This window comes from Saccostrea cucullata, unplaced genomic scaffold, assembly GCF_032062105.1.
Source record: "Saccostrea cucullata isolate Sc308-1 unplaced genomic scaffold, CSIRO_AGI_Scuc_v1 ctg216, whole genome shotgun sequence".
In the NCBI taxonomy this organism is placed as follows: domain Eukaryota; kingdom Metazoa; phylum Mollusca; class Bivalvia; order Ostreida; family Ostreidae; genus Saccostrea; species Saccostrea cuccullata.
The window spans coordinates 54065-66719 of NW_026929284.1; the positions used below are offsets into that span (position 1 = coordinate 54065).

A 12655-nucleotide genomic window follows, 5' to 3' on the forward strand; every position below is an offset into this window, starting at 1 on the left:
TAGTAAACTGTTTATCTTGTGATAGTGTTTTCTGGACCAGAGATTGAACTAACCCTGCATTTCAAAATATGAAATAAGTGTTGATATCTACATTCAGACATATTACTACCAGAACTTTATGGCATATTTTGCAATGTATGTAAGCATTCTGTTTGTATGACAAAAGGTTTTCATGCCCCCTAAATCTTTTTATAAAAATGAATAAATAGAAAGCTTTAGTGAAGAAGTTAATCTTTCCTTGGAATAACAACGTAATTTATGTTGAAGTGTTCAACCTGTGCAAAAATATTTACTCTACGTTCTTGTTTTCCACTTACATGTATATTTACATTTTATGTCTGATCAAAAAGATGACATGTGACATCATTGTCAGAATATAAGCATATGCATGATGTAGCTTTTGTTGATATGGATATCATTAGCACTCAAAGAATAAGATTTTTTAACAACCTTGGAATATTAGAATTAGTTCTTTTGGTTTATTGATTAGTTAATTAAATCAAATCTATATTTAGTGCAAATTGTTGATCCAGTTCATTCTACATATTCCCACTTTTTGAAAACCATGTAGAGAAAAGTAAGATTTTATGTGGGAATAGGTGGAATTTTGTGCAAACAAATAATTAAATAGGTTCTTAAATTTAGGTATTAAGTTGCTTTTTCTTGTAAGATCTTTTTATTATTTCAAAAATCTGAAATGAATCATATTTTCTGATAGATTCATTATTTTCTGTCTTAAATTGTACAAAATACAGGTAAATCTAAATATCTATTGTTATTTGCAAGTGGGAATAGGTGGAAATGAGATTTTTAACAAGTGGGAATAGCTAGAAGACACCCTTGATCCATGGCATGGCATTAATCAGTCAGATAAGGTCTGATGAAGTACAGGCAATTTAGCACAAAGTGTTGAACTTGTATAAAGGTTAATGTTTAAAGCCATAATATCCGCTAAACTTAATTAAAGTGTGGTAAACCTCACGTTGTATATTCTGGTTAGAATAATGATTTATAGTTCAAAGATTTTATTATTTTTCAATAAGTGCTTATACAGAGCTGGCATGAGTGATATATTGTATTCATTGACTGTTATTTGATACCAGAAAGTTGCCAATCACACTGTATGAATTGTTTCTGGGGGCATTAACATGTTTGGTCAGCTCTTAATAAAACTCATTCAGTAATCATCGGTTAAATTTAATAGTGTATAGCTGTCATCAAAATCCTCTTACACAAAATGAAATTGATTTATCAAGATTAAATTGAATTCCATAGATTGTGGGGTGTTGGTTATAGTGTGGAAGAGGTCAACTCTGTGTTCCTTTGGTGTATTCAGTTTTCATTGATATAAATGCTGTATAATGTAACAAGATAGACAAGCTTTGATTATATGAAGGTCATTAAGAGCAGCAGTATAGGGACTAGTAAAATCACTCTCCTCATTTAGAGTTGGTCAATCAAGTTACCAAGAAGTTTTCTTTAAACCAATGTATGGAGATTCATAGAAAAAGGGGGAAAACTGATTCAGATTTAAAAAAAATCATGAACATTTCTATGATTTAAATGTATTTATTTTTGCAATACAAATTAATTTTAAATACTCTGTATTTTGATACTTTCATTTGAGGAAACCTTAAATAAAATCAGATGATTGATTTCAGTGGCATATCTTGATTTCAGTGTAATGGAAATCTCAATAAACAGATTGTTTTTGTTAAAATTTGCTTCTTGACATAATATTTCAAAACATACATTCATTTCTCAAATTTAAAGATTTGAAATGTTAACTCAGCAAATTTGTTTCAAATACTTGAACAAAACAGTGCTTTTATGATATTTGATCAGGGTTCAAATTTTGGTAGAGTTAGTAAAAACAGACGTGAACAAAAATGTCCATATACTCATTTATTATGTAGCCCATTGTGGACATTGTATATACTCCATTGTATGGTATTGATCCCATGATAAACTATTGACACATTGCATTAGCTGTATATTAGTAGGTATAGAAATTTCCCGCTTTATGTCGGCAAGCTGCACAACATGTTGAAGCATGTCCTATGATCTGAAAATCAATAAGGCCTATTTCTCCTAGTCTAAGGACCATAAAAGTTTAAAGGGAAATGCAGGTTATTGTTTTTCACAGCATAGATTTTTAAGAAGAAATGGACATTTGATAAGGAGGACCCCTCCCTTTAGGGGGGATGTAGGAGAAATGGACATTTTTTATCAGAATTTTCTGGCAGCAATCACTGTATGAGAGTGTAGAGAGAAGTAGAGAAATTGATCTCAGGGATTTTTGTGATATTTTTTGTGATTGACATTTCACGCCCCATCATGGCCTACAGAATTTATATGATGAACTATACTCCTCCCGAGAAGTTCGAAAATGTCCCGGCAAAAGTGCCACTCAGCAAACCGCTTCCTTCTGTGCAATATTTCGACATTTTCGGTACGTAGATCTAGTTATCAGCACAATTGTGTTTGTTTTGGCAAGCAAGACAGAAATAAAACAAATAATAGAGACATAATATCTGTATATTGATAAGAAATCCAGATCTAAGACATTTCTATGAATTTTATAATTTATCAATCAGGCAACAATTTTCAGATTGTAGAGTTAAATTATGGCCAATACATGAAGCATAGAAATTAAAAGATTACAAGGTTACTGATCGGAAGGAATTCCAGTCAGTTTTGTTGAATGGTAAATGGAATAATTGCTCTCTAATCCTTTTTTACTGTTGGAAACTGTGTATTAATTATAATAGTGCTGAATTAGCTAATGCAAAGTTTTGTTATTCTGCCAAATATTAAATATTTCTGACAGAAATTATGCTTCTATTGACTTGAATGGAGATCAACTTTCACACCAAAATATAAAGATTATTACACCTCTGGCCCACAATTAGAATTTGTTTTCAAACATTTGTAACAACTTTGTTGTAAAAATAATTTTGCTTTTATCCATTTAAAGACCTAGTGGTTGTAAAAATAATTTGTGAAATTCCCATGGGCAATTTCTGCAGAATGAATATGGTTTAAAGCTCCAGTTGACAATCAGAAGGTGTATAGGTATTGGAGATTGGGATCCAACTCTGCATTCCTTGTCTAAATTGTAGCTAATTATCAAGATATCCAAGAGTGCTAGGTCAATATAAGGGGACTAAAGGTTGAAATTCAATTAAGCCGAGACCCCATGTACCCTGTATTTACAAGAAAATGGGGGATAGTTCTTATGTGTACATGACTTTTCAGAGATTTGTAGATAAGCCAAGTCAAAGATAAAAATTGCCTGAGGATTCTCATACATTTATTTACTTATGATAGCTAGTTTTCTAAGTACATGATCAATTTATCTTATCAAAAATTATTTTCTGTTGAATACTTGATGACTATAGTTCAAAGCATGGGCAAAGCATAGCTGTTACCTCCAGAAATAGGTTAACTACTGTTATTAAATATGAAAACTGACCCAAAAATTAATAAAAATGTGATGTTGTACATATAGATGCTTACAAAATATATTATACATATATTTCAAAACAAATCCAAACCATTCTATTAGATAGATCATTAATTAAATACTTTAATGATTTTGTTGTTTGTGATTGACAGACAAGAGAGGAATTGACAGTCGTCTGGCCAGCGCTCAGACCGCGCTTATGCTACAGGAAGAAACCATCCGCAGAAATGAACGGGAACGTAAAGTGATGGCCGACAAGATCAATAGCTTGGAGAGAAGTCTAGCCGCAGCAGATACCGAGAAGAGACAGCAGGAGGTGAGACCATGCTCACAAGACAATCAAAGATACATTAAAAAATCACAGCAAAGCATTATATGCTTGAAGCATTTTAAGTTGACAACTGTAACAAGAAAGTCGCAAGCCTAAAAAAAATTGCCATATTCTGAAAAAAATATTTTTAAAAAAAAATGTAGTTACATTATCAATGACTTTTAAAAATGTAAGAACAATTAATCAGCAATCCATGCTTTCGTATTATTCCTATGAAAACTAGAAATATGATAACATATGCAGGGTTGTGAATGACTCTGAATTTATCAAAGACAGTGTAATTAACACTGACATCAATTATTGATAGTAATTGTGTCCCTCATATACACGCTCAAGTTTCTCTATATTTGTTACCTTAAATTACTGCTAAGATCAATACCATCTTTGAGCCAATACTGTTGTTTTGTTTTTTTTTAAATAAAATAAAGCACAGATCTGTAAACAAATATGAACGCATAATAAGATATCTCTTTTTATACTTATGAATAGGACAGTGTGCTTTTCAGAATTATTTGGTAAAAATATTATCCAAGGCATCTGTAATTTGAAGTGAGTTTTGCCCAGGTTTGATCAGTCACTCTGCCCTTTACTTTTAACAGGAGAAGATTAACAAACTGAGGGCTAATGAGGCCCGCTTGGAAGAAGACAAGAAGGCCTTGAGAATGGCCCTGGAAGATGCCGAGAACCGCTGTACCAAACTAGAGCTTGGAAAACGATCCCTTGAAGGCGATCTTCAGAGATTCAAACTGGTCATGAATGACAAGGAAACTGAAAACCAGGTAAGTGGGGTGTATCTATGTTATATATTGGTGTCTCTCAGTGATTTAGATGGTCCCTTAGATTGAGTAAGGAAGTCAGATTTTGTTTCAGTGTGGGAACTTGCCATAATTAGCCTGCATCACAGTTCTCAATATTTTATCCCCATCTGTTCCTTGTAGGTGCTGACTTTTCTTGTGTGATTTCTGTTTATTAGGTCTCTCTTTTATATGGTTCCTTTTGAATTATTAATTAGAAGACAGGTGAAAGATAGCTCTTCTAAGACAGCAGCTTCATTTATTATTAAAACCTAGAGCAGTACCACATTCCCTCAACATATTGGTTTTTGCTCATTTAAACTCTTTGGTGCTTGATTCTTGGGATGGTGCATTGTTGTTTTTATCTGGTGTTTTAAAATGTATACTCCTGATAAACCCCCTACTGGAAAAAGACTAAGGGCTAATATCAGGTCTGCACAGAATGAGCGAAACAGAGATCGGCACACGAGTGAGGAGATTTATAAGTGTCAGAATGACTTGTCTAAGAGACTGGTGCCTGATATCATGCTAAGGCATTTAGAACAGGACAGATTTAGGATGGTTTTTGTTGCAGAGGATTCTGATCTCGATACCAGTGGTGCTGAAATGAAACACTATAAGGTTCAAGTTTTGATGAATGGAATAGGAATTAAGCTATATATAAATGTTGAAGCTTTGTCTTGTTTGAATTCATAAAGGAAAATTGAAATATCTTCGACTACCTGCTGTGTTTGGTTTAGCTAATTTATGGCTAAGTGCTGATCACAGAAAAATGATAGAAAAATATTGTTCAAATTATGTTTACCTCATTAAAGGTGATTTTTATGGAAAATGACATTTATTTTTTCTGTAACAGGTGCTCCAGGATCGCATTGAGAACCTGAACAAACAGATCCAGAATCTGGAGTCCAAGTCCCAGTCCCTACAGCTGACCATTGACCGACTGACCGCCAGCCTCCAGAAGACAGAGGAGGAGGAATCTAACCAGAAGGACCGTGTCCAGTCCCTCAATCTGACCCTGTCTGACAACCAGGCCATCATCAACGAGCTCCAGGAACGAATCAGTCAGCTCCAGAAAGGACTGACCAGCAGCGAGCACGACCGCCGGGTCCTCCAGGAGAGACTCGACTCCACCAGGTACACATTGCTTAGTGTCCAAACTTCTTTTGATGCTAAAAATGTCAGAGAGAGGATTTTGTAGCAATCAGTACATACATGTATGTTTACCAAGTGTGACAAATCCAGAAGTAACATATTTTATGCATATGTCATAATTGTAGACAAGCTCTGAATGAAGCAAAGAAACAGAACCACAATCTACTGGAGCGTGTCCAGGGACTCCAGAATGAGGTCGCCGATAACGATGTTCGCAGAGCGGAACTGGAGGGACAACTCCGTCAGTCACACACAGTCAGTAGTCCACAAACTTCACTAAATGAAAAGCAAAGATATAATAATATAGAAAAAGCAGATGTTTATTAACCAGTTGAGAAGCAATTTCTTTCCTAACAATAATAAAAGCTTATTTTTGATATCTTATGAACACATGTTCTGTGTCTTCTAGTTGTTGGTGCAAAGACAAGAGAGAGAACAGGACTTGAATCAGAACATCCAGAAAATCAGTAACGAAAAGCAGCTGCTTCACGAAAGAGTGCAGGAACTCTCCCGACTCATGGCCAATCTCGAGACGGAAAAATCTGAGATGGAGCGCTCATCTGCCAGACTGGAGAAAGACAAGTCTGCCCTGAAGAAGACATTGGACAAGGTGTGTAAAAACAAAACCGTCCAACAGTCTCAAGAAAATACACAATCATAAATAATCATAGAGCAAATTTTGAGATATTTGTTCCATCCATAAAAGATAAGCATTTACCTTTATGTTTAATATACAATTATGCAAAGTAATTAGTATTGTATGTGATATTAAAGCATGAATTCATATTTTACATCTGTATGTATTTACAAACTGATGAAGACTTATTTGACCTTTGACTTTATCATAGGTTGAAAGAGAAAAGCTCCGTACAGAGGAGATTGCCAGCAAGTCTGTGTTGGAGAAAGGAAGCCTTGACCGCACACTGACCAGGCTGGAGGAGGACAATACTGACCTTCAGAAACAGGTCCAGCAGCTACAGGCCCAGCTGGCCGAGGCGGAGCAGCAGCACGCCCAGAGGTAGGGGGATCTAAACTGTACTGGTTAATAGGACGGGGCGTGGATATTGTGTTGTGCTGAATATTGTCATTAAACCGCACAAAGAAAACACATAAAAATATCTAAACATCCAAAAAACAAAACAAGCGAAATTCCCAAATATGGAAAAACAAGTATTTCCGCCTCAAGCAGTTTTAATTTTTTATCGAGGGATATGTAAAAGGGATATATCTTTTTTTTGACATATTTTTTTAAAGAAAAAAAAATAGTTTGTGTTTAACATTATTTCCCTAGCTTCAGTACAATGCAGACAGAACACATTTGGAGGTGTGGGTATATAACATGTTGTCAACTCCTCACATATTGAAATGCAGAATGTCACAGAAAACCCAATCCTGATTTGATAAACACACAAATACCGGTAGTTAAGATCTCACTGTATTCTTTTATTCAGTTTGAGCAGAACTTTCGTAAACAATTTATGGAGCAACCACCGTGCAAATATTGGACAAATGCAAGTTGAAAATCTTTGTTAAAGCAAATCGCTGAAATTAAAAGAGCTTTGAATTGGTTGCTAAGTTAGAAATATTTGTAAATTGTCTCTGGCTTTGGGGAATGTGGAATTAGGCTCTGACTTGGTTCTGCTGGGAGAGATCATAGAGATAGTTTCTGCTACATAAAGTATGTCTTTTTAAGACCTATGGACTCGAGGTTAGAGGTGCTCTTGTCCTCACATAGTGAATGGTGTGTCCGGGATGTTGTAAAGTATGTCCAATGCATGAATTATCTTATTTTACTTGAGACTTATTTTTCGGGTTTTTTTCTATTTATTTTTTACTTTAGTGCATGCAGTTAATAAGAATATTTTTTAAGTTGATGGTTTATTGTTTGTAAAAATTTGAGTTTCTTAATTTTGTTGCTAAATTGGTCTTCAAACTTTTTCAACCTAATAATACTTTAGTATAAAACCTATGGAAGAAATCATCTTAGCAGTAAATTTGATTGTTTTTAAACAGTTTTTGAAAATATACAGATCAACCTAAAAATTTTTGAGAATGACACTCAAATGCATTTAAACTATCAGGTAGTCAGCTTGATTGATATAAGTTTATGTCTTTATGAGTGGAACAAGTGATTTCACGGTCTGAACTTTTCCAGGTTGATTGATCTGACCACCAGACACCGAGCCGAGACTGAGATGGAGACAGAGAGACTGAGATCAGCTCAGATCCAAGCTGAGAGAATGCTTGAAACTCGCGAGCGTGCTCACAGAGCCAAGGTCAAGGGACTGGAAGAAACGGTACTTAATTTACTCTATTAGACAGAATAAAATATTGTTTACTTTTCATTTTTCTGTCATAATGTTCCACTTTTTGTTCAGTACTTTTTAAATGTGCTTTTAGATTAAGAAGTCTTTCTATAAATCATGTGATTTCTGAATTTGTAACTGTTAACATTTCAGGTTGCCACATTGAAAGATCAGCTTGCCACCGAGATGAGGAAGAGGCAGCAGTATATCTCCAGAAGCGCACGTGTGGGCGACGAAATCCGGGACACTCGCGGCATCCTGGACAGTTCTCTGACCAACGTCATGCGCGATCAGTCCTTGGATCCGCTGCTGCTGGAAACCGAAACCAGGAAGTTAGACGATTCCATGAACTTCGAACGCAGTTATCCGTCCCAGTCCGCCCCCAGGCGACGACCGAGTCCGGGTCGAGATTTCAGCAGAAGATTTGGCGGGCTGACTTCCACCCCCACCGTACGTCGTAGTATGAGTCCACTGTCTCTCCGAAAGAAACTCCAGAAATAGCTGCCTTTTAATCAATTATCATTTATATAGAAAGAAATTTATTTATTTTTGCTACATCTTGCTTAAAATCTATGCAAGAATGGATTTTTTACATGTGGGAAAGAAAGTGATTTTGATGACTATAAGTTAGTGTGAATCTTTCATTCCATTTGAGAAAAAGACACATTCCAGCATTTAACAGCATATTATTGAGAGCTATGGCAGCGGTCATGTGACAGAAATAAAATCAAATGATTAGCTAGATTTATATTTAGGTTTTATATATTTTGTTGTCACTTTTAACCAGTAGTTATGATGCTTCACTGTAATAATCATAGCATCTGAGTGTCATTGTGAAAATTGGAAAGGGAAAAGGTTTGAAATGGAAATGAAGAGTTTAATTTTTTTTATGTTGTGTGTCTTTAGGAATATATATATCCATCAGTATTATGTTATATTGTAGTTTCTATCTGTTTGTTAATTAGTTTGTTAATTAATCATGAAGTCAATGCTGTGATATAATTACCAATTTCCTTTTTATGGATTGGCTATTTTTATTATGAAATCCGTCCATTGAACATACGCTGATAAAAGCAGGGATCTGTTTCGTGAAGGTGCTGGCCCGGGGGAGTTTGGATTAATACGTCTAAAATTTGATAAATCTAGGAAAAATTTCGCCAATCAGTGATCCAAGTGATTCGGTTTGAGAAGAAAGTGATCCCTGTTTTTTGTATCGGCTATATGGAACTAGAAATCCACGTAAATGACTGAGGTCTCTTGTTTCTAAGAGCAAAGAGATGCTGTATTTTAGCTATATTATTTATTTGATGTTACTTGTAGATATATAGTTAATGATATTACAATATTGTAATAGATGTTTGGCTTTGTTCCCAGCACAGAAAGTTACTATAATGGTAACGATAGAATAATCACTGGAAAAGTAATTCTACTTTAACATCTATTGTTTTGTATTTGTTGTGATTTATTATATGATTTTTCTTTATCTTGATTCAAGAGGTTGAAAGCTTATTAGTTTTTAAATTGTGTATTTCTGTGATAAACTGAGGAAGTTTCCTTTTTTTTATGTTTACACAAATTAAGGCAATGAACCGATTGTGATTGGCTCAAGAAAGAGTCAGAGTTTAACTTAGTCACTTCATTTCGTCCAGTCTCTCTTTTTTTTTAATTTCTTTTTAGAATCTTTTTTTTAATCTTTTTGCAGCAAAGTTTGCTTTTGTTTTTGATGTTGACTTTTTGCTATCTCTTTTATCATTGTGTTTTGTACAGCTATTATCTTCACTTTTAATCTTTTTATTTCTTCACAGCAGAGCAATGAATAAAGTGTGCATACATTTGACAGACTTTTGTTATTAGGAATTTAAACAAAAGGAAGCTATCTAAAGAGGTTTCAGAAAAGACATACATAATGTATGTGGTCACAATCTTAATGCTATTCATCCTTGGAAGGGGTTTAATGATACAACTGGACAACTTAATCGCCCTTGCATGAGGAATTTTATTCTAGATAACAATTACTACTGTAGTTGTTAAAAGATGTCAGCTTGTTGGAAGTGTAGGGAAAATTTTGAATAGGATCATGCTCATAAGCCTATGACTCCTTTGCTTTTAAGTATGCTAATTTTAATTATATTGAGAGAATTTCAATGCCCAAAGTTGATTGACAAAGTTACCATTTTAGCTGCAAAAGACTCATTACTATGATGAGAGTAAGGATAAGCCATCATGTTATTCAAAACAGAAGTCTCTGGTGAGACTGTAGCTCTACTGGACTGTACATATAACTTGGATTTAAAAATTTGCAACAGGCAGCAATAAATAAATTTATGTATCTAAAAGTAGTCTACTTTTGTGTCAAGTTATATTGAAATCAAACCAAAACTGTAGGAGAAGAAGAAAAGTATTTCTGAAAAATTCTGTTTTTAGGAACCATGGCAACAACATTCTTTGAAAACAAAAACCGATTCACCAAACTATGTACCTTTGTAGCCTTAATACCTTACTAATGTACCAAGTTACATTGAAATTAGACTTAGAACTGTAGGAGAAGCGTTTCAAGGAATTCCAGAGAAATTTCTTTTTTTGGTAACCATTACAAGAGTGTTCATGGAAAACAAAAACTGACACACAAGTATATCATTATGTATCTTAGTGTAGTCTGCTTGTGTGCCAAGTTAGACTGAAATCAGACTAAATCTGTAGAAGTAGTTTTTTAAAGAATTTCACCTTTCTATTTTTAGTAACTTGGCAACACTGTTCATAAAAATCAAAGTTTTTAAACTGATATACAGAATTATTTATTTCACTGAAGTCTTCTTGTGTGCCAAGTTACATATATTGAAATCAAATCAAAACTGTAGGAGGAGTAGCATTTTGAAATATTGTTTAGAGATCTTTATGTAATTGCATTTTTTGGATCAGAGGTTGTGATCTGTATGAAAAATTGAAAAAAAAACACTTCAACTTCAAGCCATTTTCAAAGGAATTTACAGGATATGGGATGGGGGATGCAATTTATGACGTCATAATGCATTGACTAGAGGGAAAATTACATCATGTTCAATAGATACATGGTCATCAACAGTCCTAATGATTAATGGACTTTTAAGAGAAGCACCGACTTTTACAGTTGATGGTACTTTACTTTGACGTTTAAACCATTATCATGTACGGAGGTACAGAATTGATAATAGATTAGAAAACCTTTCTTGTGGTCATAGGCATGTTAGGGGCAATAACATGTGAAGGCTGGCAGTTGAGAGTAGAGTGGTTGTGATTTTCTTCAAAGGCAAAATTTTGTTCTCATTTGTGCTTTGAAGTAACCTGTTATTTTTCTTTAATTAAATGTTGAGCTTAATATTTATATTGAAGAAGAGCTTCCGTAGATTGTCCCTGTGTGGAATTCAGCAATCAACTGTAAAAGTCAGTGCTCCCCGTAAAAGTCCAATAGTGTACTGCATTTTCAACCTTAACTGAGCAGTTTTGATTTTTCAGAAATTCTCAGGGCCAAAAATGGCCGTAAGTGGCTCTTGCTCTTTAATTAGTGTATCAATTTCTTGATTAGGAACAGTAACAGCAAACAAAAATCAAAGGCCTGAAGGGCCTGCGAGTTGACTTGCTGGAGTCAATTGGGCTTTTTCATACATCTGGGCACCATACCTTAATATATTCAGTTTATTTTGCATCTTTAGAGATTGAATATTATATGTCTGATCCATATTTGGTTCATAAATAAAGTGTATATTGCTTTTCCTTAATATATACAGGTTGGCACTAATGGGCTTCCGTATTATTTTGACTGGATTCTATAATAAATTTCAGCACATTAGCTGCAGTGGTCAGTGTTATGGAATAATTAGGTTAAAGATTACCACAGCAAATCTGGATTCTAAAAATAGATTTTCAACAACAACTAGCTGTAGCTAATGAGAGCAGCAGGTGTTTGTGTTAGGGAGTATTCTAGGTCAATTATAAATAAACTTCAGATGGGAAGATTAGATCCGCCTTACATGCTTGAACATATATTCATACGCTGTAATTGTACATTCTTACAGATATTTCTTTAAAAGCATGAAGGCATAAATAATGTTACAGTATGAAAGTTCATATAGTTTTTACCTCTTAAGTTTGTACAATCACTCAAACCAAAGCATTTTTTGCTAGAACTATTATATTTGGCGTATGGATCTCCTTGATGAATGCGTGAAAAATTTTACAGCTCTGAAACGGCTATGTCAACAGGGAGTAAGCTTGCTACGCAAGCCAACTCAAAAATGATCAATTACAATTTAAGATTTTCTCATCTGTGAAAATCTCCTTGACTTGGCATCTCTTTGTGTACTGAAAAGGGACGCTCTCTTTTTTTGCAGCATTGCCAAATAAGTAACCATGTGAATATACATTTCCTTTAAAAGCAAAAAATAACACTAGCAAAATTATCTTATGAATGCCATGTTGCGCTCCTTTATTCTTGTTACACTTTAATGTCTTCTGACTTTGACTTTGTTATGACCGAGCATCAATCTAGTCCAAAGCTAAACAAATTCTTGTATTCAGAAAGAAACTCCACAATTTGTCTGCTATAATCTATTTATTTGATTATATA

General features: G+C 34.3%; 1 protein-coding gene across 6 annotated transcripts in view; it reads left to right on the forward strand.

Moving 5' to 3' along the window:
- Positions 1-9887, forward strand: part of LOC134280298 (rootletin-like) — a 52599-nt gene extending 42712 nt beyond the window's left edge. For all 6 annotated transcript variants that reach the window (XM_062762700.1, XM_062762701.1, XM_062762702.1 and 3 more), the window contains 8 exons: positions 3619-3782; positions 4397-4576; positions 5448-5728; positions 5872-6001; positions 6156-6356; positions 6595-6764; positions 7902-8043; positions 8206-9887. In XM_062762700.1, coding sequence (XP_062618684.1) covers positions 3619-3782; positions 4397-4576; positions 5448-5728; positions 5872-6001; positions 6156-6356; positions 6595-6764; positions 7902-8043; positions 8206-8553 — 1616 coding nt within the window. In that variant the 3' untranslated portion in view covers positions 8554-9887. The remainder of the gene's footprint in view (positions 1-3618; positions 3783-4396; positions 4577-5447; positions 5729-5871; positions 6002-6155; positions 6357-6594; positions 6765-7901; positions 8044-8205) is intronic.
- Positions 9888-12655: the final 2768 nt, after the last annotated feature.